The 22,482-nt window shown below is 36.9% G+C and overlaps 1 protein-coding gene across 1 annotated transcript; it reads right to left on the bottom strand.

Moving 5' to 3' along the window:
- Nucleotides 1-8,720: 8,720 nt before the first annotated feature.
- LOC105038599 (2-alkenal reductase (NADP(+)-dependent)) lies at nucleotides 8,721-12,966 on the bottom strand. Its single transcript, XM_029262594.2, has 5 exons — nucleotides 12,573-12,966; nucleotides 10,908-11,085; nucleotides 10,344-10,510; nucleotides 10,146-10,228; nucleotides 8,721-9,256 (listed from the first exon to the last, which is right to left on the bottom strand). The coding sequence occupies exons 1-5, from the start codon at nucleotides 12,801-12,803 to the stop codon at nucleotides 8,878-8,880; spliced, it is 1,038 nt and encodes a 345-aa protein (XP_029118427.1). The 5' UTR covers nucleotides 12,804-12,966; the 3' UTR covers nucleotides 8,721-8,877.
- Between the last annotated feature and the right edge of the window lie 9,516 nt (nucleotides 12,967-22,482).

Below are 22,482 nucleotides of genomic sequence, written 5' to 3'. Positions count from 1 at the left end.
TATTCTCAGTGTTCATCGATTATCGATTATCTTTTATGGTTGAGTCGGTTGGTATCAGCTTAGTTCTGAATGTTGAAATATTATGTTATTATAGATTATTATATTATTATATTATATTAAAAATATTGAATAATTTTAATAATTAATTTTTTATGCAACTAATATAAATTGTAATATTAATGATTACAAAATTATTTTAGTAAAAAATATATATAAATATCATAACTATCGAGAGCTATATATATCAAGATATTGGGGCCTCCTATACGTTCGTCTCTCATAAACGCATCTCATCTCTGATCACTGATGTGATAGCCTAGGTACGATATCGATCAATGGGGAGGGAGGTGGAGGCTCACTCTCTGTGATAGAGATGCATCGTCTACGGGATATGAGGTGGGCTGGGCACACGAAGAGGTACTCGGATCCATCGATGGCACAGTCTGAAGTCATCTATCCTCTGAGACAACTCGCATAGTATCAATAAGATCGTCCATAATATCGCTAAGTGCTCGATCCTTACATCCAATAGTGATCGAATGAAATTCGCTCCTTATCATATGATATAGCGATGTGATCCTCTAAAACTTTAAAAAAATAAATATTATTCATAAGTAAATTAATAACAATATAACAAAATGAGATAAAAGCAACATATACTTACCACAATATCCATCACACCATCCGAAGCACGAAACCTTATCTCGGCATGCTCACTCATCAACGGTGAGATGAATCATCTAGTGATGCTCCTGTATCACTGCAGATATGGATCATAATAATCCATCATGGGAAGTATAAGTGAACCAGCAACAATCAAATCCTCTCGTCGCTCCCATGCATCAATATACTCCCGATGCTCTCGAACCCAATCATGATGATGTCGCCCTCATCGATCCAAACGGTGGAGAGCGTCTCGAGTGTCACATGGTGGGAAGACGTTCTGGTGCATACCAAACTATCGTAGCACACGCTCCGGACAATAAATCTCCATGATGTTGAAGCAAATAAGAGGTGCGCGTGTCCTTCATACATGCTGATCTGATCAGCATATCTCAGGCAACGCGGCCTATATATCTGGTGTGTAAGGCATCCATAATATCTGATAATCACGCTATTGATCTAACTGATCTCTATAATATATAACTGTGTGCGGCACTGGATTGCTAGCACCAGTCAGTTGAGTCATCCATCTGTCCAAAATAAAGCCACTATGTTATTATATGAAAACATGCAGTCATTTATCATGTAAAATCAGTGCTACTGATTACATACCTGCATCCTAGTGGATCAGCCTGATCATGCTGTACGTCATCAAATGGACCCTCAAAACTAGCATCATCTACATCTAATGGGACATATCCTGCTACATCACCTCCCGCTGTCGGTTGGTGGGTTCCTAGTTTGGGAAGCACCCGATCTGGCCGTCCAATATATAAATGCTCCCAGACCCAAAGCTGAAGCAACACCAATGGTCCTGCTCTCTCACGTGCATCTGGTCCATTGGCCCTACAGAGCTCACGATACAAGAAGGCTAATGTAGTGCTGCCCCAATTCAACTGCCCATATGCGTCGAGATCACGTAGCAGAGGTAAGTACAATAACTGCACGTGAGAACCGAACTTATCGATGAACAGATGCCCACCAATAAGACAAAGAATAAATGCCCATGAATGCCTCCGTACGGTCTTATCATCTGCATCATCCAATAAGTGATGGAATGTATCATGAAGCCAGTGAAATCTCAATGAAGATCCTGACAATATCGCCTTCGGCGGTCTAATCTCAAGCAACTCCTCACAGAGATTCGATCAAATGATCTGCATAGTACTAATGATAGCAGGTTCACGCACTTGTAATTCAAAGAGAACAGCAATGTCCTACAGCGTGATCATCGCCTCTCCAATGCGGAGGTGAAAAGTGTGAGTATCCTGATGCCATCACTCTACCATGGCTGTAATGAGGATCCAATCAAGCTGTATGCCACAAACTCTAAAAATTTCATAAAAATCAACCACATAAGATACTCTACAATCCTCTGATGTGGCCGTCAGGTGCGCATCACGGTGGAACCTCTATGTCTGCTGTGTAAGGGCCCTATATCCTCCCCAGAATATATATACTGTCACTATGATGTTGAGTCAGGAGATAGAGCATGGTAGGGTCAATCGGCCTCGGATGCACGTTGGAGTCTGAACAAGCCATGTCTGAGGTGCAAAATGTAAAGACAAGTGTATGACAAAGATAATAAGAACATTAAATAGCTAATATTAACAATATCATCATTTCATATATATTTTTTCAAGCATTTACATAATATGATTATATAATCAAAATAGTTTAAAAAGAATACAAGCATTACATAAAGATCACATAAAAAGTAGAGATAAATTAGTGTCGTTGGAGACATCTACGCCTATTATGCCCTATCTCCTTGCATAATCCACACCGTACAATATTTTGACGCTCCATTGCATCTATATCATTTCGAATCTTTCTTAACCGTGGACGTCCATTTCTTTATCTTTTTATGGATGGATGCGGTATCAGTCTCGATGCAATCCACTCAGGTCAATAATGCAGACTCTCTGAAAGATGAAAGATAAATGCATATGACTGCTCATAATGTGCAATAGTATAACAGTCATCAACGAATTGCTTCCAATCTAAACTCTCGCTGGCACAAACAGCAAACAAGTGCGAGCATGGATAATGCAATAACTGCCACTTTCTACATGTGCATGTGCGTGCTCCTAAGTCGATTGTTTGTGTATAATCAGGTTCATCAGGACTGTAATGCCTTCATCTCAATCGAATCTCATACAAACCTAATTGATTATTGTACTTAATCACACAATGCTCCCTAGACTTCAGCTGTCGTGTATTTAACTTTCATCTAATCTTATCTGTGAATATTCTGCCGGCCTTCCTTCTTCGTGCTACAATTGTAGATCTGACACTGAACCACTTTGACAAACATTCGAAAGAAAGACGAACAAGAGCAGTAATGGGCAATGAGCGAGCCCCCTTCAACACCTTATTGAAACTTTCAAATAGATTGATATTCATTATTCCATACCTAGATCCATCTATATCATGCACCAGTGCCCCTTTACTTAGATCATCAAGTGGATATGTTTTCAGATATTGGAAGCAATTGGGCCATGTTCTCTCAATATGTTGCATGCTTCAATCAAACTTTCAGGGTTGATTTTGCTTTGCAGTTTGATGAAATAAGCTAAAAATATAGCATCATGGAATCGACCATTTAAGTTAGCCTCAATATATCGAAGACATAATCTATGATATCCATATGGTGCTGTCCATCCAACAGATTGATTTGAAAAGCAGCTAATATTCCTTTATGCCGGTCTAAAATTATGCTAATCCCTATACAATCACGTACCATATAATAGTTTAAATGCCATAAAAATCATGACCGACTACTACAGTTCTCGTCTTCACAAATGGCAAATACTAGAGGATAGATACTTCTATTTCATCTTTTTTTACAGCTATCATGAGAGTACCCTTATATCGACCATACAAATGTGTTGCATTGATACTAATCAGTGGGCAATAGAACTGGAAGCCCTGAATACATGGACCAAATGCTCAAAAAACTCGATGGAACACCTCTGTATTTGCATCTGTTGTAGAAAATTTTGCAAAATCTACCACGGTCCCTTCATTGGCACGATGAACTGCAGCTAGCCAAGGACTTAATGCATTATAGGACTCTATCCAATCTTCAAACAGCTCGTCCATAATAATTTGTTTAGCTATCCATGTCTTTCTATAAGATACCTCGCACTGCCATGCATCACGTACATAAGCCTGGCAGACTGATATGGATATAGATATCTCTATTCTAACTGATCCTCTAATGACATCGGCAATCATGCGTGCATCAAGCTATAGATGATCTCGCATCACATCTGTGTTCAAGCATGTGTGTGGCCCTTTATATACCATAATCTTCCATCGCTGCATCTTGGTCTGAAGGAATGTACGGAGATCCAACTACAAATATCAGACTGTTTACACACAATGCTCCATTTAACTCTATCTGACTCGATGATTTTGAAAAGATGGTGGGTGCGAATGGCATATTGTTTCATGACATGTTGGACTTGTTCTTTCAATCCAAATACCATTCCTTTTCTTAACTCTTCATTCCTACCAAATAATGGATGTTCTGGCGACAAAGCTCCATGGGATGTAGCCTCATCGTCGGATGCATCAACAAATCCGAATTCGAGAACAAAGGGTGCCTCATATGGTGAGACATCCTCTTCTGCACTAGATTCTCCATTATCACTGTCATCAGACTTCGCATCATCATCTTCGTCTTCATCATCGTAGGGTTAGGATCATAACTAACAGCGATTTTATTTTCAAATAAAGTTATCTCAGTCATTACAGTTTTCAATCTTTCTAGTCCGGCACATGTTGTATGTGGCTGATCAAATGATACAGGATAGTGCGCCACATGCTTCATGGTAGCTGCCACATAACTAGGACCAACACTCGTATCATCAAATATAGTGTTATATGAATATTGATATGTAGACTCCATACCTACCATGTACTGAGGACTACTAGTTATGGATGCTACTGGTCCACCAATAGTACATACATGGGTACTTTCGTATTGATATCCAGCTTCATCAGCCATTGGAGCTGCATTAGATTGAGAACCACCCATTCTCCGATTGCACAAGTGGGGCAGATACAGTCTGAGACATACTAATATACTGTTCATCACCATCCAAAACTCCTACGGCTGCCGACTCAATAAAAATTTCAACAGCTTAAAAAATCTCCTCTGATGGGATGCTTAAGATGATGTTAGTATTCTAATCATCTTCAATAGGTACAATCAAATACTGTCCAACGGTATGCATCGAAAATCTACATAATAGAAAAATTTCATAGTGATTGGGGTTCCATCCGGTGACAGCATAGCAGACTCGCACAAGTTCTAGATATGTTGCATTTCGTTCTACCGTGGTCATCCAGATCCTTCCACCATTATAATATGTACCGTTAGCATTATGACTGATTCTCCCATCCCAATGAAAGATAACAGTGTCAAGACTTGGATCTATTTTATTGAAAATTATTGTGTGAAGTAACTACATGAACATATAAATAGATGTTCACTAAGAAATATTTAATATTTCAAATGACTTACATAATAAATGTATCCTATTGCTGTCTACTAGGTAAAGTTAGGTCCTATCCCATTCAGAAATTGTATTAATTCTATAGGTAATTATAGTAATCAACCGATGTGCAATAGGAGCCGAAAAAAATTTTGACAGTATATCTCCTTAGTTTTCCTCACACAGAAAATACTGTCTGAAATTTTTTTCGGCCCCTATTGCACATCGGTTGATTACCATAATTACCTATAGAATTAATTGCAATTCTCAAACTGTCCAAACTGGACAATCAATTGATTAATGTACATAATTCTCCATCTACACAAAGAAAATTAATTGTACGGATGTTTTAGAATATGTACATTAATCAAAAGACGTTCTAGGTTCCATGTAATGCAAAATTTACTTAATGGGCCACGAATCCAAGGGATTTTGGGCCAACCAATTAAAAAAATTACCTTCCGTTATAAAATTATAAATAAATATTATAAAAATAAATTTATAATTTAAATAAAAAAATAATTTATAAAAAAATTATCCTTAAGTGCCGGCGGTAGTACGGAGAGGTACGTCGGGGAGGAGGAAGGGATCGGGGTTCTCATGCCGAGAGGAGGGAGGGCTGTCGGAGAGGAGGGGGATGGTTGCAGGGGACTGAGGTGGGGGCATTTGCGTCGGGGACTGAGAGGAGCGGTGGGGGCATTTGCATCGGGGATCGAGATGGGTGGCGGGGTTCGTGCAGAGAGGATGGGGGACCGAGAGGGAGAGATCACGTGGGGAGGAGGGGGCACCGAGCGGTGGGGATCGCATGAGGAGGGGGGACCGAGGGGGAGAGATCGCAAGGGGAGGAGGGGATTGAGAGGTAGAGATCGTACGGGGAGGAGGGGGACTGTGGAGGGCTGGGAGTGGGAAGGAGGGACCGACTGTGGAGGGTTGGGAGTGGGGAGGAGGGAAGCACCTGTGGACGGCTGTAGGGAGGAGGGGGTGTTTTTTTTTTTTTTGCTTAAGTCCCTTAAAAGTCCATGTTTGGAAGGGCGACTTTCATAATCATCCTCTGAGAGGGCGACTCATATGGTCGCTATGTAATAAGACGACTATGAAAGTCGTCCTTCCATAAGGCTACTTTTTTTGACCGACTCTGTGATTTTGTTGGCTAACTCATACTTTCACATAGCTCCAGATGGCACCTAAAGTCGCTCCATCATAAAGTGATTTTTTTTAGCAGTAGTTTGGTAAATTTTTTTAAAAAAATATTATTTTTATAAATTATTTTAAAAATAACAGTAATAAGGTAAAAAATCTCCAAAATGCTATTGGATTCACGATTTAGATTTATATAAATAAAAAAATAAATTTGAGTTAAATTATATTTAGAAATATCCAAAAATCTATAGAACGGATCAATCGAATTCTATTGGATAAAAAAATGCGCACCTATGAATCCTATTAAATTTTGGACTAATGAATCCAAACACACTTCAAATTTTTACATATTCAAAAAAAAGGTAAACTTTCCAAAAAAATAAAATAATTACTCATATTTATTATTTAACTAACGAGATATTTTTTAAAAATCAAATTTGGATACAATGTTTTCTCCGAAATATGATATGTTCTCAAGAAAAAAATAATTTTGAATTGGTTATAATACTGTTATAATAGCCTTTACTATAGTTGTTGTTATAGTTTTAGAAGTTTAACAATGAAACATCATAGAATATACAATGGCGGTTAATATAGCTATAATAATGAGTGTGGTAGATCATGAACACGTTTTTTTTCTTTTTTGAGGGGGAGTATAAAAGTAGAATAATTATTTGAGATTTTGTGCCGGTTAGAAAAGAGTGCATGTTGCTGTGGGGACGGTAGTGTTTATCAATTTCCACGTTCTACCCATGGGAGGCGAGATGGTGCACGAGCTGGGCGGCAAAGTTACGTGTGTTAATGTAGTCCATTTCTTTTTGCAAGTAATCGTCTTTCATTTGTCTTATTCGGCATCGGTGGTGACGATATCGGATATTCCAACCGCACTACTTTGCATGGACCCAAAACATCAATGTAGAGACATTATTTTAAATTCTGGCAACAAATGGAGGACACTATGTCCACCCCATCTTGTTACTGCAGCAAAATAGGAGCTAAAATGGGAACGGACTCTGAAACTACCGAAGAAGAGGGAAAAATAAAGAAGGGAAAGAAGAAGAAAAGAAAAAAAAAATCAATAAAGATGAAAGTAAATAAATAAAGAAAGAAAGAAAGAAAGAAAGAAACAAGAAAAAAAAAATTAAAAAAAAAAAGAGGATAGAAGGAAATAGAGAAAGGAAGAAAAAAGAGAGAGAAAAATAATGAAAAAAAAAAGAAAACTCTACATGAAATTGTTCTTGATGCCTAAACTTTTTGAATGGATTGGCATTTTACTTGAAATTCTACTAAGGTGAAACTAACATATTTTTTTACCATAGTAAAATATTGCATATTGGTTTTGGTGAGATGATGGTGAATAGTGAAGAGTTTTCTGCAAATTTATGGCCCTTTACTGTTGCCTCTATTCTGTTTCAATTTTGAGAATCCAAGTAAATGAAGTAAACCAGAAAACATGTATGATTAAATTTTTTTGTTTTTCAAATTGTTTATAAAATCTTTGAAATTTTTGGTAGCAAAAACTTATTGCTTTTAAAAAAGTGTCAGAAAAGAAGCAAAAAATAATGGAAGTTTTCGGTAAATACTATCTTCAACGTTAATATACACATCATATTTTAGTAATTTATAGAAAAATAAAAACACAAAATCAACAACTATATAGTATAGGCCCTATGTGATAACGTGTGCAATTTAAAATCTTAAGTCTCAACATAAGGCATCTTGGTCATCCCATCTGATTTCTTGAAGAAAATAGGACTAGGATAGGGTTGGAATTCCGATATCTATCTATGTTGGGAAAGAAGAAAAAGAACAAGGAAAGAAAAGAAGGAAAGATGAAAAAAAAAGTAAAATGAAAGGAAAGAAGAAGAAAATAGAACAAAGGAAGAAAGGCAAGAAAAAATGAATGAAAAGAAGGAAAGAAATAAGAAATGAGTGAAATAAGGAAGAAAAGAAGGAGAAAGAAGAAGAAAATGTAAGGCAAGAAAAGAAAAAAAAAAGAGAAAAGAATGGAAAAAAATAAAAAGAAAGAAAAAAAAAAGAAAGTAAAGATATGGAAAGGAAAAGAAAAAAAATAAGAGAGGGAGAATACCCATAGGACTCTCGACCAAAATTGTTGTCGGAACAAGATGAGATAATGAGATAATGCGGCATTCCATTCAGTTTCAAATCAATTTTGTGACAAGTAATTTGCTGGTATACATGGTTTGAGAGCAAAATCTCTAGGAAAGGTGATTGTTTGCTGATGTACATATATGCATGTGCCTGCATGTCATCTAATCTAATGAATGCTCTCTCGTAATTCATATTGGAATTTGCCATTTTTTTGTTCTATTCCATCCTGGGCAGGTTCTTTGGAAGCCTGCAACATGATCTTTACCTGTCAGTTTGCATGAAATAATTTGGAAGCAGGGATTCACAATCTCATACAACATTACTAATATTCTTATCGAGTCAGATTACATTCTTATTCATTCAAATTACAGATATTTGAATTTATTGAAGCAGATGCTTTATGTTCCACACACAGTTAGACAGGTGACACAAAATGGGAATTAATAAACTTCATGCATCACTCATGAGCAACGAGGACAACCTGCTTGCCGACATTGCGGCCTGCAAAGAGGCCAATAAGGGCAGATGGAGCCTTCTCTATGCCTTCAACAACATCTTCAACATAAGCAACCTTCCCTTCCCTGATGTGCTGAATTGCCATTTCTAAGAACTGAGGATACAAATGCTTATAATCAGGTTCAATGAAACCTTGCATCCGAATGCGCTTTGTTATGAGGCAGAATAAGTTGTGGACACCCTCCTGTTGGGTGAGATTGTATTGCGATATCAGACCACAAACAGCAATTCGGCCATGTACTCTCATGTTCAATAGAACTGCATCAAGCATTCGCCCCCCGACATTTTCAAAATAGATGTCTATTCCATCAGGGAAAGACCTGGTAACAGTCATGCACTCGAATTATCTTGAAATGTGAATTTTGATAGTCAAATATCAGTGAAACAAGCAAGTTATCCACAAAAGGTACTACAGAAAAAAGTACTGCAGATAAGATAATATTCTGAGGATAGATGGATCAACTCGATAGAAATATTCTTTTTTTTTATGGTTTCTCTTTCGGTAATTTCTTGTGTTCATGGTCAAATGATGGAAGTAGCTAAATTTTCTAAATTAGCTAATTTAAATTCTTTAGGGCACAGGAGACTAACACTATCATGTAGACTGAAGCTCAAATACTATGAGAAGAGTACTAAATGAGGATATCTGATTCCATTCTTTCTTCATCTGAGGGTAATTGTCTGTCTATACAGGGTTGCAACAATCTTGTCTCACAATGTATGAGTTTACATGGTTCTTATCTACATCATTGGCATAATTTCCATGAACTCCCATTGACATGATAGGGGGTTAGTTTCTGTAAGCTCTTAGCTTTTATGGGATAGCATGTTAGTCCAAGAATCCCTTATCTCTCATAGAAGAACAATGGCACATGAAAGTTTAGGTGGAAGAAGAGATGGAAGCAGGTGCCTGGGAAATATTTTTCGATCAAAAATGTACAACAAGAATCCTACCTCTGAAATTTGCAGGTGGTGATGTTGGTATCGGTACCACTAGGTTCTTAGTCAATAAGCTATTAATTGATAGATAAACATCTGAGAGTAACTATTTATATTTGGATTTCTGACAGTTCTGATTACAATATTCTGTCAAACATCATGTGTCCACAGTAATTCTTTTAGCTTTCGAACCTGGTAATGTAAAACCACCTCAATTGAACAATAAGGATCAAGATCCAAAAAGATCATTCACAGAATTTGTAGACTGACCTTTTTAGTGCGGCGGTGAGATCATGCTCTTCCTTGTAGTTAAATGCATCATCAAACCCAAACTTGTTCTTTAAGAGATCAACCTGAGTGGCCACAGGAATCCAAAGTATTATTAATGCTTTCATACCTAAAATTTTCAATGAAGCAACACAGACTTGTAACCTAATCCTTGAAGGTGCAGCATATATAGGATGGTACCTTCTCTTTGGTACCAGCGCTCCCAACTACATAGCAACCCATCAATTTAGCAAACTGGCCAACAAGTTGGCCAACTGCTCCAGATGCTGCCGACACATATACTGTTTCCCCTTTCTTTGGAGAACATACTTCATGAAATCCAGCATAAGCTGTAAGCCCAGTCATTCCTGAAAACAATGGACAAATAGCTTGAACTTTGTAATTGTAAGAAATTCCTATTTATAGATTTTGTGTTACTAATAACAAATGATGCATAAGTCTCCATCAAACACATAAAAGATTTATTCCTAACAATCTCCATCTATGTTAATACAGAGGTGGCTCGAACAATATTTAGAAGCCATGCTAGGGTAAATACTCAAATTATGCTTTCGATGTGTAAAGAATCCTTGAGCAATAACATGACTATAACGATTCATTACGATGACACTGTAACCTTAACCGAACTATTTCTCATAGTTTAGTCACCCTACCATCACCAACAGCACTTAATTTCTTCACCAATGTAAAGCAACTATCTATTTATTCTAGTTGTATCAGAGTTGTCGAAATATCAAAAGGTACCTAGAATGCCTGTGTAGTAGGAAAGTGGTACATCAGTGTATTTGATTTTGATCAGGACTTGGGGCATTGTAATCAGGCTATACTCTTCCCACCCAGTTATTCCCCAGACGAAGTCTCCAGCTTTGAAATCTGGATGGCCAGAATCAAGAACTTTAGCCACACCATAACCATTAAGGACCTGCAAATGTATGACCCAATTAGATTTATGTTCTGGTTCAGAAGTAAATGAAAGACAATTATATCATCAGATTATCAAAATTATGTGCACAATTGTTCAATAACTTATATAATCTTTTGACATACAAGCAAAAGTTAGAAGTTTAAATGGCAACTCAGACTTGTAATGCCTGAATATTTTCAGATAACTGGATTTATAGGGGCAAAAAAGCCATTCAAAGTATGAACAACTGAAAGATCCTTCTATTTTCCCAAATTTCATTGTCTAGCACTGTTATACTTTCATGAATCAATATATTAAAGAAGAAAATTATTGCATAGGTAGCATAGATCTGATAGAACAATTATTACCATAATCCAAACCAAAAAAATCCATGTAATATCTCTTTGCAAATCATATAATCTGATGACATTTTCCAGCAGGTCATCTTACTCTTTGTTTTATATAATCAAACCATCATAATTTATTCCTCACATTCTTATCCTCTATTTGTGATGCTCTTAAGCCTCCCACAGACTTATTACATCCTGACAGCCACATGCACACCTCAACTTGTTCATCTTTGTGATGCTCCCCATTCTGCATCTTTTCTTTTTTCTCTTTTTCCAGGAAAATGGTGGAAGATCCACCACCATACTGTACTTCTTTTACCCCATTTTTTTTTCTGTACAACAAAACCCCAGTCTTGTTACTGTAAGTACCCAGTCCAGAACAGAGATTATTAACAAGCCATCTAGATCTATTGTATCTTCATCCAGGGTAGTCATATAATAATACTGACTTGCTGATTCCATGTGGATAAAATGAGGTTTTTGTCTTTTTTTTTTTTTTTTAATACAAGTTGATTTCAAGCAGTCTAAATCCAATTTACAGGATAAAGGTCAAGTATACCGTTTTATCTAGAAAAGCTCTGTAGAGTTTAGGAATGAACAGAGAAAAGGTTTTTCTTTTTCTGTGCACTAGAAATTGAATGGAAACCAATGGTGAAGTAGAAACAAGTCAACAACAACACCCTCCCTAAATATACTTAACAATATTGTCATCAATGCCATTGATCAAGTAAAGGTCATTCAGGAACAAAGTTTCTAAGGTACCAGATCTGGAATTGAAAGAAAACATGACTAACTCGCCTAAAATTCAGAAGGGAAAAGATTACATAAATATAAGAAGAATTAAACTGAGAAATCACTGACATATTCTTACATTTAACCATAGAATAATTCTAAATATCTAAATATCTTTTTTATCAAACTTATATCATCATGTTTTCACAAGAAGATATATTTAACAAATATTTTCCTTCACCTGAAAGCCAACAATAAACACATATACATTTGAGATCATAAAAAAAAAAAGACTCAATCCAATAAAATAACTGAAAAAGTTTTATTTAAACTATCTATCTCAAGAACCATTTAGTTCTGAAACATCACAGCATTCTCCAAAGGAAAAAAGGTAGAATGGGAATTAGAGAGAGATGAGCTCACAGATCCAGGAGTGAAAGGGGTGGTATAGCTTTCAGTAGCGGGCTTGGACATGCGCCACCTCATGTAAGGGTCGCAGGAGAGATAGAGGTTCTTGACGAGGACGGCCTGTGATCCTTGGGGGACCTTTGATGGGACGGTGGAGGTAGCGAGGACCATGTCCTCCTCCTTGGGGTACCCTGTCACGTAGTCCTTGAGGATGATCCTCTTGTTACTCAGTTCCACCGCCGCCATCTTTGCTCTTGACTACTCTTCTTCTTCTTCTCTAAAAGGAATGGGAGTTCAGAGAGCACTCTCTCACTCTGCTTTCCGGCAAGAAAGGAAAGGATTCAATGATCGAGAGTTTAAACATAAATTGGAGGAAAGATTACGAAAACATCCTCTTAACTTTAATTTAATTTTACCTATACTTCCTGTATTAAAAAAAAATAAACAGATCATCCTAATTATCAATATATTTTAATATGATACAGTCATTCATTTATTAATAAATAATATTATTTTTTCTTTTAATAATAAAATTTTTTTTACACATATGTGAACTTGAAGGAGGAAGAGGCTGAGGAGGAGAAGAAAAAAAAAAGGATGGAGGAATAGATAAAGATGAAGAAAGCTATCATGGAAGAGGAGGAAGGAGGAGGGAGAAAAAGAGACATCGGTAATGGAGAGAAGGAGATCAATTGGAGAGAAAAGAAAAGAGTGGAAGAGGAGAATGAGAAGAAAGAAGAGACGGTGGAGGAATGGAGAAATGAGGAGTAGAAATAGATAAGGAGGAAGAGGAGAAAGGAGGAGAGAGAAAGAGCAACGCTGACGACAGATTAATCAGAGAGGAAAGAGGAGGAAGGTAGAGATAAAAATAATTTTATTATTTTATAAAATAATAATATCATGTGATACTTACGTGACATCATTCTGTTAATGGACATAGATGACTGAACTATATTAGAATATATCGATAACTAAAAGAGCTAATTTGATATTTTTTAAAGTATAAGAATATAAATAAAATTGGACTAAAGTTGAAGGAGTATTTCTGAAATTTTATCAAAATTGAATGGCTCAATGGCTCATATATATATATATATATATATATAATTTTAAAATATTTCTTCTCACGATAATAATTTCAAAGACTCAAACAAATGAACCTTTGCTTTTGTTCGGCCAAGAAAAATTCAATCAAGTATTCAAAAGCTTCGATTTGTATTAATTAAATTTTTGAGAAAAAAAAGAGAAGAAGAACTTCATCTTTCCCATTTTTTCCATGTAAGTCTCATTATAGTGAATAATTTCTATTAGGGCAATCGAACCTACTCCCTCTGATTCATAGTCAATCAGCCGACTATATGTCGGTGACTGACGATGGGCCATCAAAGCGGGATTGTTGAATGAGTTTCGATTCGACTACACTACCTATGATCCATCATCCGACTTTCAATTGGACTAATGGACACAGACTACTGACTATCAATCGGTAAGCTGATTGACTGTCAACAACTCCCAATCGACTTCTCTGATGGTGATGGTCATCCGACATATCAAAATTACTGACATACAGTCACACACTCAGATCATCGATATACAGTTGGTATATCAGAAACTACCAGCGCAAAAGACGTATAACGGCTACATACACGATCATTAATAGGTGCTAACCGCCCACCCCATGATCACATGATGCCGGAATAAATAGAACCTATGTACTTAGCCGTTATAGATGATTACCAATAGTTTGTCTATAAAAGAAAGGTAAAGGAATAGTGATGGTAAGATATTTCTGGGTTGATACTCTGTCATACTTTATATTCAACTTTTTGTTTGACTACTCCCCACTAACTTAAGTATTTGAGGATCCCCATCAGATACAACTCCAACCAGTAGACTTTCTTTTGCAGTAGATCTTTACCGACGATAGGTGCAATTGAGAATTGACTGCAACAGATTGGCGCATCAGGTAGGGGGAGGAAGAATCCAGTTATGAAAAAAATAAGAGTTCAAAATAATTCCACCGGCTCCGCTAGACAATCTTTCCATCGGAAAGCTTCTCGCTTCCATCTCCAATGGCAGAGTCCAGTTCTTCACGTCTGATCATTACTACGGATATCCAACTCACTATTTTGATGTAGCAGATGAAAGTACTGATAGAGGTAGTGCACAGCCTACAGTAACAGCAAACGCAGCAGCAACAATAGCAACCGACAACTGAGGAGCTGGCAGTACGTACAGTGCCATCTAAGCATAATCACCGCATCCCTTGACGATCTCCTTCTTCATCATCGAAATGACGACTGACTCAGCATTCCCATAATTTCGAGCCATCACCTTTTCGGCACTCTCATCGTACCACCCGTCATCACCAACGATCTCCTTCCCCTTCTCGTCGCCACAGTATTAAGAAGAGAAAAAGGCCATGCTCACCTTCGACTTCTCCATCCTCAAACTCTTCAGGAGATTTTACTCCTACCTTTTCTCAACATCGGCAGTTTGACAACCATGAGTATAAATTCAAAAAAATTGACTACCAACTCATCCGACTCCAGGTGGATGGCCAAGGGTCCTCTAACGATCTTGGCATCCACACTTCTCAACATTTCTCTCAATGCACCATGGATGAGCTGATCCTGAGTCGGTTCAAGATGCCACAAATGGAGCTTTATGATGGCTCCACTGGCCCTATCGACCACTTGGAGAGCTATAATGCTCTCATGATGATTTAGGGGGCAATCGATGGCCCTCTTATGCTTAGGCTTTCCGACTACCATTCGGAAAGCTACTTGAGCTCAATATTCCGAGTTTCAGCCAAGAAACATCCATTCTTTCGAGCAGCTGGAGTACTCATTTGTGGCCTACTTCAGCACCAATTGGAGGATGCTGCGAACATCTGACAGTCTCTTCTCTATTAAGCAGAGTGAATGAGAGACTCTGAGAAGCTTTGCGGCATATTTCAACGCCGCCGCACTTGAGGTCCGGAACCTCAATGAAGATATGACCATCTCAGCCATGAAGAGGGATTTGAGGGGATCTAATTTTACCTATTCCCTAGATAAGAGATTGTCTCCGACCTATGTAGAACTTCTTGAGTACACGTACAAGTATATTCGTGCGGACGAAGATGTTGCCGACTGGTGTCAAATGGAAGGAAAAGATCAAAAGAAAAAAAAAAGCAAAGAGTGAAGCTCCGACCGAATCAAATTGACCATCAATTAATAAAGGAGCTTCACCTCACCGATGGAGTCCAAGACTGAATAATTTTGGCTCTAGATATGACTCCTATAATCCTCTCTCTGTCCCTCATGCGTAGATTCTGATGGAGATCGAGAGAGAAGAGTACCTCCAACACTCCCCACCAATGAAAGCACCGTCGAGAAGTAGTGACAAGAAGAAGTACTGCTGGTTCTATCGTGATCATGATCATGACACTGAACAGTACATTCAACTCAAAGATGAAATAGAAACCCTAATTCGATTAGGCTATCTCGAAAAATTTCAACGGGATCACTCGGCTTAAGCTCCCACTAACCGACAACCTCAACCTCAATCTGAAGAAGTGAACGACAACCAACCAATGGTGGGAGTCATCAACATGGTTTTCGGATGATCAAGAGACTGGGAGGTAAGCTCCGAAGAAGAGTCGGCTAAAAAGCAATGACTTGATAATGTAATCTCTTTTTCGAATAATGATGCTCGAAGAATACAAACTCTTCATGATGATGCTGTCGTCGTCTCGGTGACGATAGCAAATTATGATGTAAAAAATTTTTTTGTAGATAATGAAAACTCGACTGATGTCTTTTTCTACTCTACTTTCTCACAAATAAGATTACTGCCTAACCGACTGCAGTATTAAATAGCCATTCCCTCAAATCGGCACGACCATCGAAATGATAAAATGGCTGGAGATTTTTCGAGAAAATCATTAATACCTACAGTCGAATCGACCGCAGAATCAAAGCTCGAGATGTAACTCCCATCATCCGACGTGTCAGGCCATGTGTCAAGCCACGTGTCAACTCACCTTAAACTTGGGAGTGAGGGATAACTGTTGGGACAATTGAACCTGCTCAACTCGATTCACAGTCGGTCAACTGACTATATGTCGGCAACTGATGATGGGCTATCAACGCGGGATGGCTGAATGAGTTTCGATTCTACTACAATACCTACGATCCATCATCCAACTTTCAATCGACCCAATGGACACAGACTATCGACTATTAATTGGTAAGTCGATTAACTGTCAGCAACTTTCAATCGACTTTTTTGACAGCGATGGTTATCTGGCATATCAAAATTATCAACATACAGTCGGCATACTCAAATCGTCGATATATAGTCGGTATATCAGAACTACCAGTGCAAAAGACGTATAACGGCTACATACACGATTATTAATGGGCGCTAACCGCCCATCCCATGATCACATGGTGTCAGAATAAATGAAATCCACATCTTAACCGTTACAGATGGTTACCAATAGTTTATTAATAAAAGAAAGGGAAAAGAAAAGCGATAGTAAGATACTTCTGGACTGATACTCTGTTACACTTTACATTCAATTTCTTGTTCGACTACTCCTCACTAATTTAAGCATTAGAGCATTTCTGTCAGGCACAACTCCAACTAGTGGACTTTTTTTTATAGGTAACTTTTCATCGATGACAGGTGCAACCAGAGATTAGCCGCAATAATTTTTTTTCTATATTATGGTTGTCTATATCAATCCCTTCAGTTTTGTTTTTGAAGCAGAATATCTCCATGCCAATATATGGCACAATTTCATATATCGGTATATATGGATACCGACATTGCACCGACATGATTTAAAATATTTTATATTATAGATACTATATACTTTTTAAATATTATTATTGATTAAACTAATTGTCAGCATATTAGCGAGTTTTATTCGGGTTTGATGGCATTCTAAGCACTTTCACATTTAATTAAATTATGACTGTGGCATTTCCAACATATTTCTAACTAATAAAAATTATTAAATAATTTTTATTATTTTTATATTTTTTATAAATTCTCTATAATAATTATTTTATTAAAAATTATTTTTTTTGTTATAATAAATATTTTATACAATCTTAATATAAATATATTTGAAAAAAATAAAAAAATAAAAAATCTTTAAATGCTTCTGGTGCAAAGTCAAAATCGGTCCCCAGCACGTATGCTTCCATCGCATAACTCGAGAGCTATGCCAATCCAACCCTATCCTTTCATTGCTATGGATTGGTTTTGGATTCGATTATGGCCATAAGAATTGAAATTGATTATAACTTTATAGAATTTGGGTGGCCAGTAACTCGAAACAATCCAGATCTTTAGATTTTATTAAGCGCATGGGGGAAGTGGCATTGCCTGTCCCCGATTTAAGAAATAGATAGAGTGGGGCCCTAGAAAAGTACGTTTCCCCATGTGATTCACGTCAGAATGGAACCCAGGAGACAAATGCAAATGGCTGAAAAGCCACAGTACGAGGCGGCTCGATTCACGATATTTAGGGTTGGAATTTGATTTGGAATTAAACGGATCTTAATATTCTGACATCCAGCACAATATGAACATTAATCGAGCTATGCTCAAATATGGACTTATACTTGGGCATTAGCCTAAACGATTCATATGATATTAATATATATTATATATATATATATATATATTTATGCTCAAATTTGAGTCTTTCATTTAAATACCTTACTGTTTGATTTTGACTCAAAAATTTATTCGCATTCGATTCAAACTTAACGATCGTCGAATTGAGTCGAGCTTAAATCCAAGTAAAATTCTAGTAGCTTGTGAATAGTTTGACTCATTTATATTTTTTATTAAAAAATATTTTAAAAAAATTATTATTTTGATAGTTCTAGAGAGTTAAATAGTAAGTTCTCTAGGAAAATACATACATTAGAATTTTATGTGCTATGAGAAAATTTTGGTTAAAAAGTTGATTTTATTTATTTTTCATTTATAATGTTGTGAAAATGTAATGTTTTGTTAAATTTGCATGGCAATTAGAATTATATGTTATAGTAAACAAAATAATCACTACACATAAAACAAATTTGTATGATTTTTTTAGAATATAATTATTTTTTCAAAATTTCAAATGTAAAACATTATGCTAAAAGCTGTGTTTTGTTTTTATTTTGCCGTGGCTTCATTATGGTTCCATTCCGCTCCTCAGGTTATGCTTCTTATTAGTTCTTGCTATTCATTGCCTAAACGAAATCACCAAATAATCAATTTTCTCTTAAAAGAAATATAATTTAAAGAATCAGGCAAAGATTTTTTTCCTTATAGATCACAAGGTAGAATTGTGGCGAGACCTAAAGGACCATCTTGAGACTTCAATCTTCCAAAGGATATATGATGACTGGTTTCTCATATTCTTCTTTTTGTTTTTCTCCCTATACAAGCATGAGCAAAAAGGTCCATAAAAAATTTGTAATATTCACCATCATGAAATTTATATCATCTAGGGTAGATGTCAAAAGTGACATGAAAATGATGCACTTGCAAGGCATATACCACATTTCATAGCAGGTTTTCTTCGAGACTCTTCAGCCAGAAAATAAGCCAAGCTCAAGCATCTTCTAAAGTTCCACATACAACTAAGCCAAGTTTGAAAGTTTTGGAAATGCAAAGACAAATGGAAGCTTAACTTAGTTTGATAAGAAGCTCATTCATGCTGTTGAGACAACGAGTGACCTGAGCTATGTTGTTGAGCCTGGCTTGAGCCCAATTATTCCTTTGATATAAGTTGAGCCTGGGCAGCTTATTGATCGGACTAGGTCAGCCAGTTTGCAACCCTAGCTACTTGAAAAGATTTTGAATTAACACAAAGCCACAATTGGACTTGTACTAATATCACATTTACTCAAACTAGATCTTTCTTGTTGTGTAAGCAGCATGGGGAACTCTTAATCTTTATCCAGCTTCATCTCACAAAGATAATGAGATAGAAGCTTTGAACCCCTGGTAGCTGCTAACACAATAAGGCAGGGCGGCCCATTTGCATCTCCAAGGTAGGAACCAGGGAAGGTCTCTGTCACACACACTGGTCCGGGTTGAATCTTTATTAGATCGCACCTTGCACAAACATCAAAGCCCTATAACCTCTTAAGCTCAAAGTGGCTATTATGTGATCCAATAGTCGTCAAAGAAAGTGAATCATTCTTATGCACAAAAAATACAAACCGAACCTCACCCCCCCCCCCCCCCTCTCTCTCTCTCTCTCTCTCACACACACACACACCATTGGTCTATTGTAAGTAGGGGTGGTAATTATAGTTGACCCACTAGATTCAGATCGGATTTTATCTGGTTGTTTTAAACTTTGGAGTGGGTGTGGATTTTAGATAAAATATTTAAATCAGCTCCAAATCAAGCACGAATAATGATGTGTCTTACCCTAAATGTAACCTAATATAACTTTAATTTAAATCCTTCTATCCAAAGTTACAATTATTTTAGAATATTTGCATAATGATTTTCTTATCTGATCCGATCAGACCTGCATTATCTGTTTTATCTAATAAGAGTTAGGTACGGAATGGATATAGATATAGAATTTTTAATTGTAGGATAGATATAAATATTGGTTGACCTGATCTATATCCGATCCATTGCTCTCTCAAACTGCAAGTTAAAAAATGAAAGAAGTGCAGGACTATGGCATGCATGATGAGCAGCCCATTAGGCCTGCTTGGGATGGGTTGCCTCCAAGCTTACTCCCATCTTACCGGTTGCCATCAAAAAAAAAAAAAATGAAGAAAAGAATGTCCTTCATCCAAAGGACAAAATGTTTATAATCTTGCTATCTATGTTAACTCCTTTTGGTTTTAAAGATACCAACTATTATGGCAACTCCGAGATTGGTGCTCCAGTAGTTCTAAGAATATGGGACGTTCCGTAGGATTGGTCATAAAAGCCAATATTTGGTTGCCCCATAGAATAAACGTTCCTCAGCATAGGTCAGAAAAAGCCCACCACCGCCCCACCAAATGTTTACAATCGTCCTCTTGGTTTTAAAGATACCAAGTCTGACTTGAATTTTTGCCAGCAGCAATCCTAATATGGCACCAAACAAACCCTTAAGAGTTCAAACCCTTGTTCATTAAGCATCAGTCTGGATTAAGTCTCAGGGTTTGATGATCTTATGTAGATTCTAAAATTAGCCATCCGATCACCATAGAATTTAATGAATTGTCGGTAAAATTCATATCTTGAAAATTCAGGGAGTGAAATCTCCTGTTAAGGCACTCCCCACCAACCCCAAAATCCACACACACACAAAAAAAATAAATAAATAAATAAATAAATAAATAACCCTCCACTCAGGTCAGCTACAAGCAATCCATTATAGATGTAACTAAGCTTAGTTCACATGTGGGATGGTGAGAGTGAATTAGAATAAACACTTGACCTTTAATAAGAATTTTTCTAAGCCAATGTCTTAACTTATACAACTAGCCTTACATAACGGCTAACGTTTATTATTCCATGGGGCAACCAAATATTGGCTTTGCTGACCTATGCTGAGGAACATGCCATGTTCCTTTCAATGTACTAGAGCACGAATCTCGGAGCTGCCATGTGCTTGGCCTTGGGGAGAAAAAGGGATCATTTGAGGCGTCCAACAAACCATACTCAACAAATCTGTCTATTGTTAATTTTTAACCATTGGGTAAATGACTACTAAATATGGCTAACCAATTTGTTTTTTGTTTAGTATAAAGAATTCACACCTCCATCGAGATTCCTTGGTCCATGTTTATGAGTACATGTTCCATGAATGATATAATCTATCGTTAATTAATTGCTTGGTTCTTTAAGGCCCTTAATCCATGCCGGTACTAATTCAAATTTTTAAACAAAGTCTACAAAGATCAATGGCTTGCAATTTTACATTATCATTGCTAGAATTGAGGATCTCAATGAGAATGTCATTAGTTGCAGGTTAGACAAGAATTATAAGATGGTATCGTCATGCCCAGGTAGCTTGTCATAGATGCCGATATTTTTTTTTTTCTCTTGACCGATATAGATGTTGAAATTTTCGACATTTTGCATTGATTTAATTGTATGTGTGATATTTAATTGAGAAGTTCAACTTTCCTTCATATTCAAAGAGTTTTTACATTGAATCTTCCTCAGGCCAGAAGGCAAGGATATTATATGTAAACCTAGCATCGCTCCTCCGTGAAATGGATATGGACTTCCATCAAAAACAGAGAAATGGATATGGACTTTCTTCTGTCCCAACTTAACAAATAGAAGATAAGTGTGGCATGTGAGCTCTAGATCTTGGTTCTCTGTTTCAAATTCTTCACATAGCAAACATGGCACCGTATTCTAATAAGAAATGCATGGAACCTTTGATAAGCTAATCCAAACATCACTATGTGCAACCTTGGAAAGTTTAATCTTTTAGATGAGCCTCTACATGCCATCATCAAGTCCCACTTGGTGCCAGGTTAGTTGCAGTAATGATAGGGTCACATGATCGCTCCTTTAATTCTGATCTAAGAAATCATCAAACAAGTATAGAGCAATCAAAAATTCACGATAAGCCTTTAAAATCCGAAGCCTTTTCCATTGACTTCGTCAGCAACAATGTCGGACCTAAGATGCCATCCAACATAATTAGGTGGAAGGTATTATCTGAAATCGATCCAGTGCATAACCGGCATAGGACTATACATATCTAGTCTTCACACAAAAGACTTGGATATACTCAAAGTAGCAAAGACTCGTCTCCTGCATATTTTATTAGAGACTTAGAAAAGCATGTTCATTTTTGGATTTCCGTTGCATAGAGGAACTCTTTTCCCATATCTTAGAAAAACATCTAAGATATGCATTGCTGTTGCTTTATATGAAAGTTAATAACATTGTTTTG

The sequence above is a fragment of the Elaeis guineensis genome, chromosome 1 (assembly GCF_000442705.2).
Source record: "Elaeis guineensis isolate ETL-2024a chromosome 1, EG11, whole genome shotgun sequence".
In the NCBI taxonomy this organism is placed as follows: Eukaryota; Viridiplantae; Streptophyta; class Magnoliopsida; order Arecales; family Arecaceae; genus Elaeis; species Elaeis guineensis.
This window is presented reverse-complemented; position numbering and strand designations above follow the sequence as displayed.

Coding starts and splice junctions, on each gene's coding strand:
- LOC105038599 (XM_029262594.2), bottom strand. CDS start 12,803: ATGGCGGCGGTGGAACTGAGTAACAAGAGGATCATCCTCAAGGACTAC. Junction 10,511..10,907: donor CTACTACACAGGCATTCTAG/GTACCTTTTGAT, acceptor CATTGTTTTCAG/GAATGACTGGGCTTACAGCT. Junction 9,257..10,145: donor CTCACCGCCGCACTAAAAAG/GTCAGTCTACAA, acceptor GACTGTTACCAG/GTCTTTCCCTGATGGAATAG.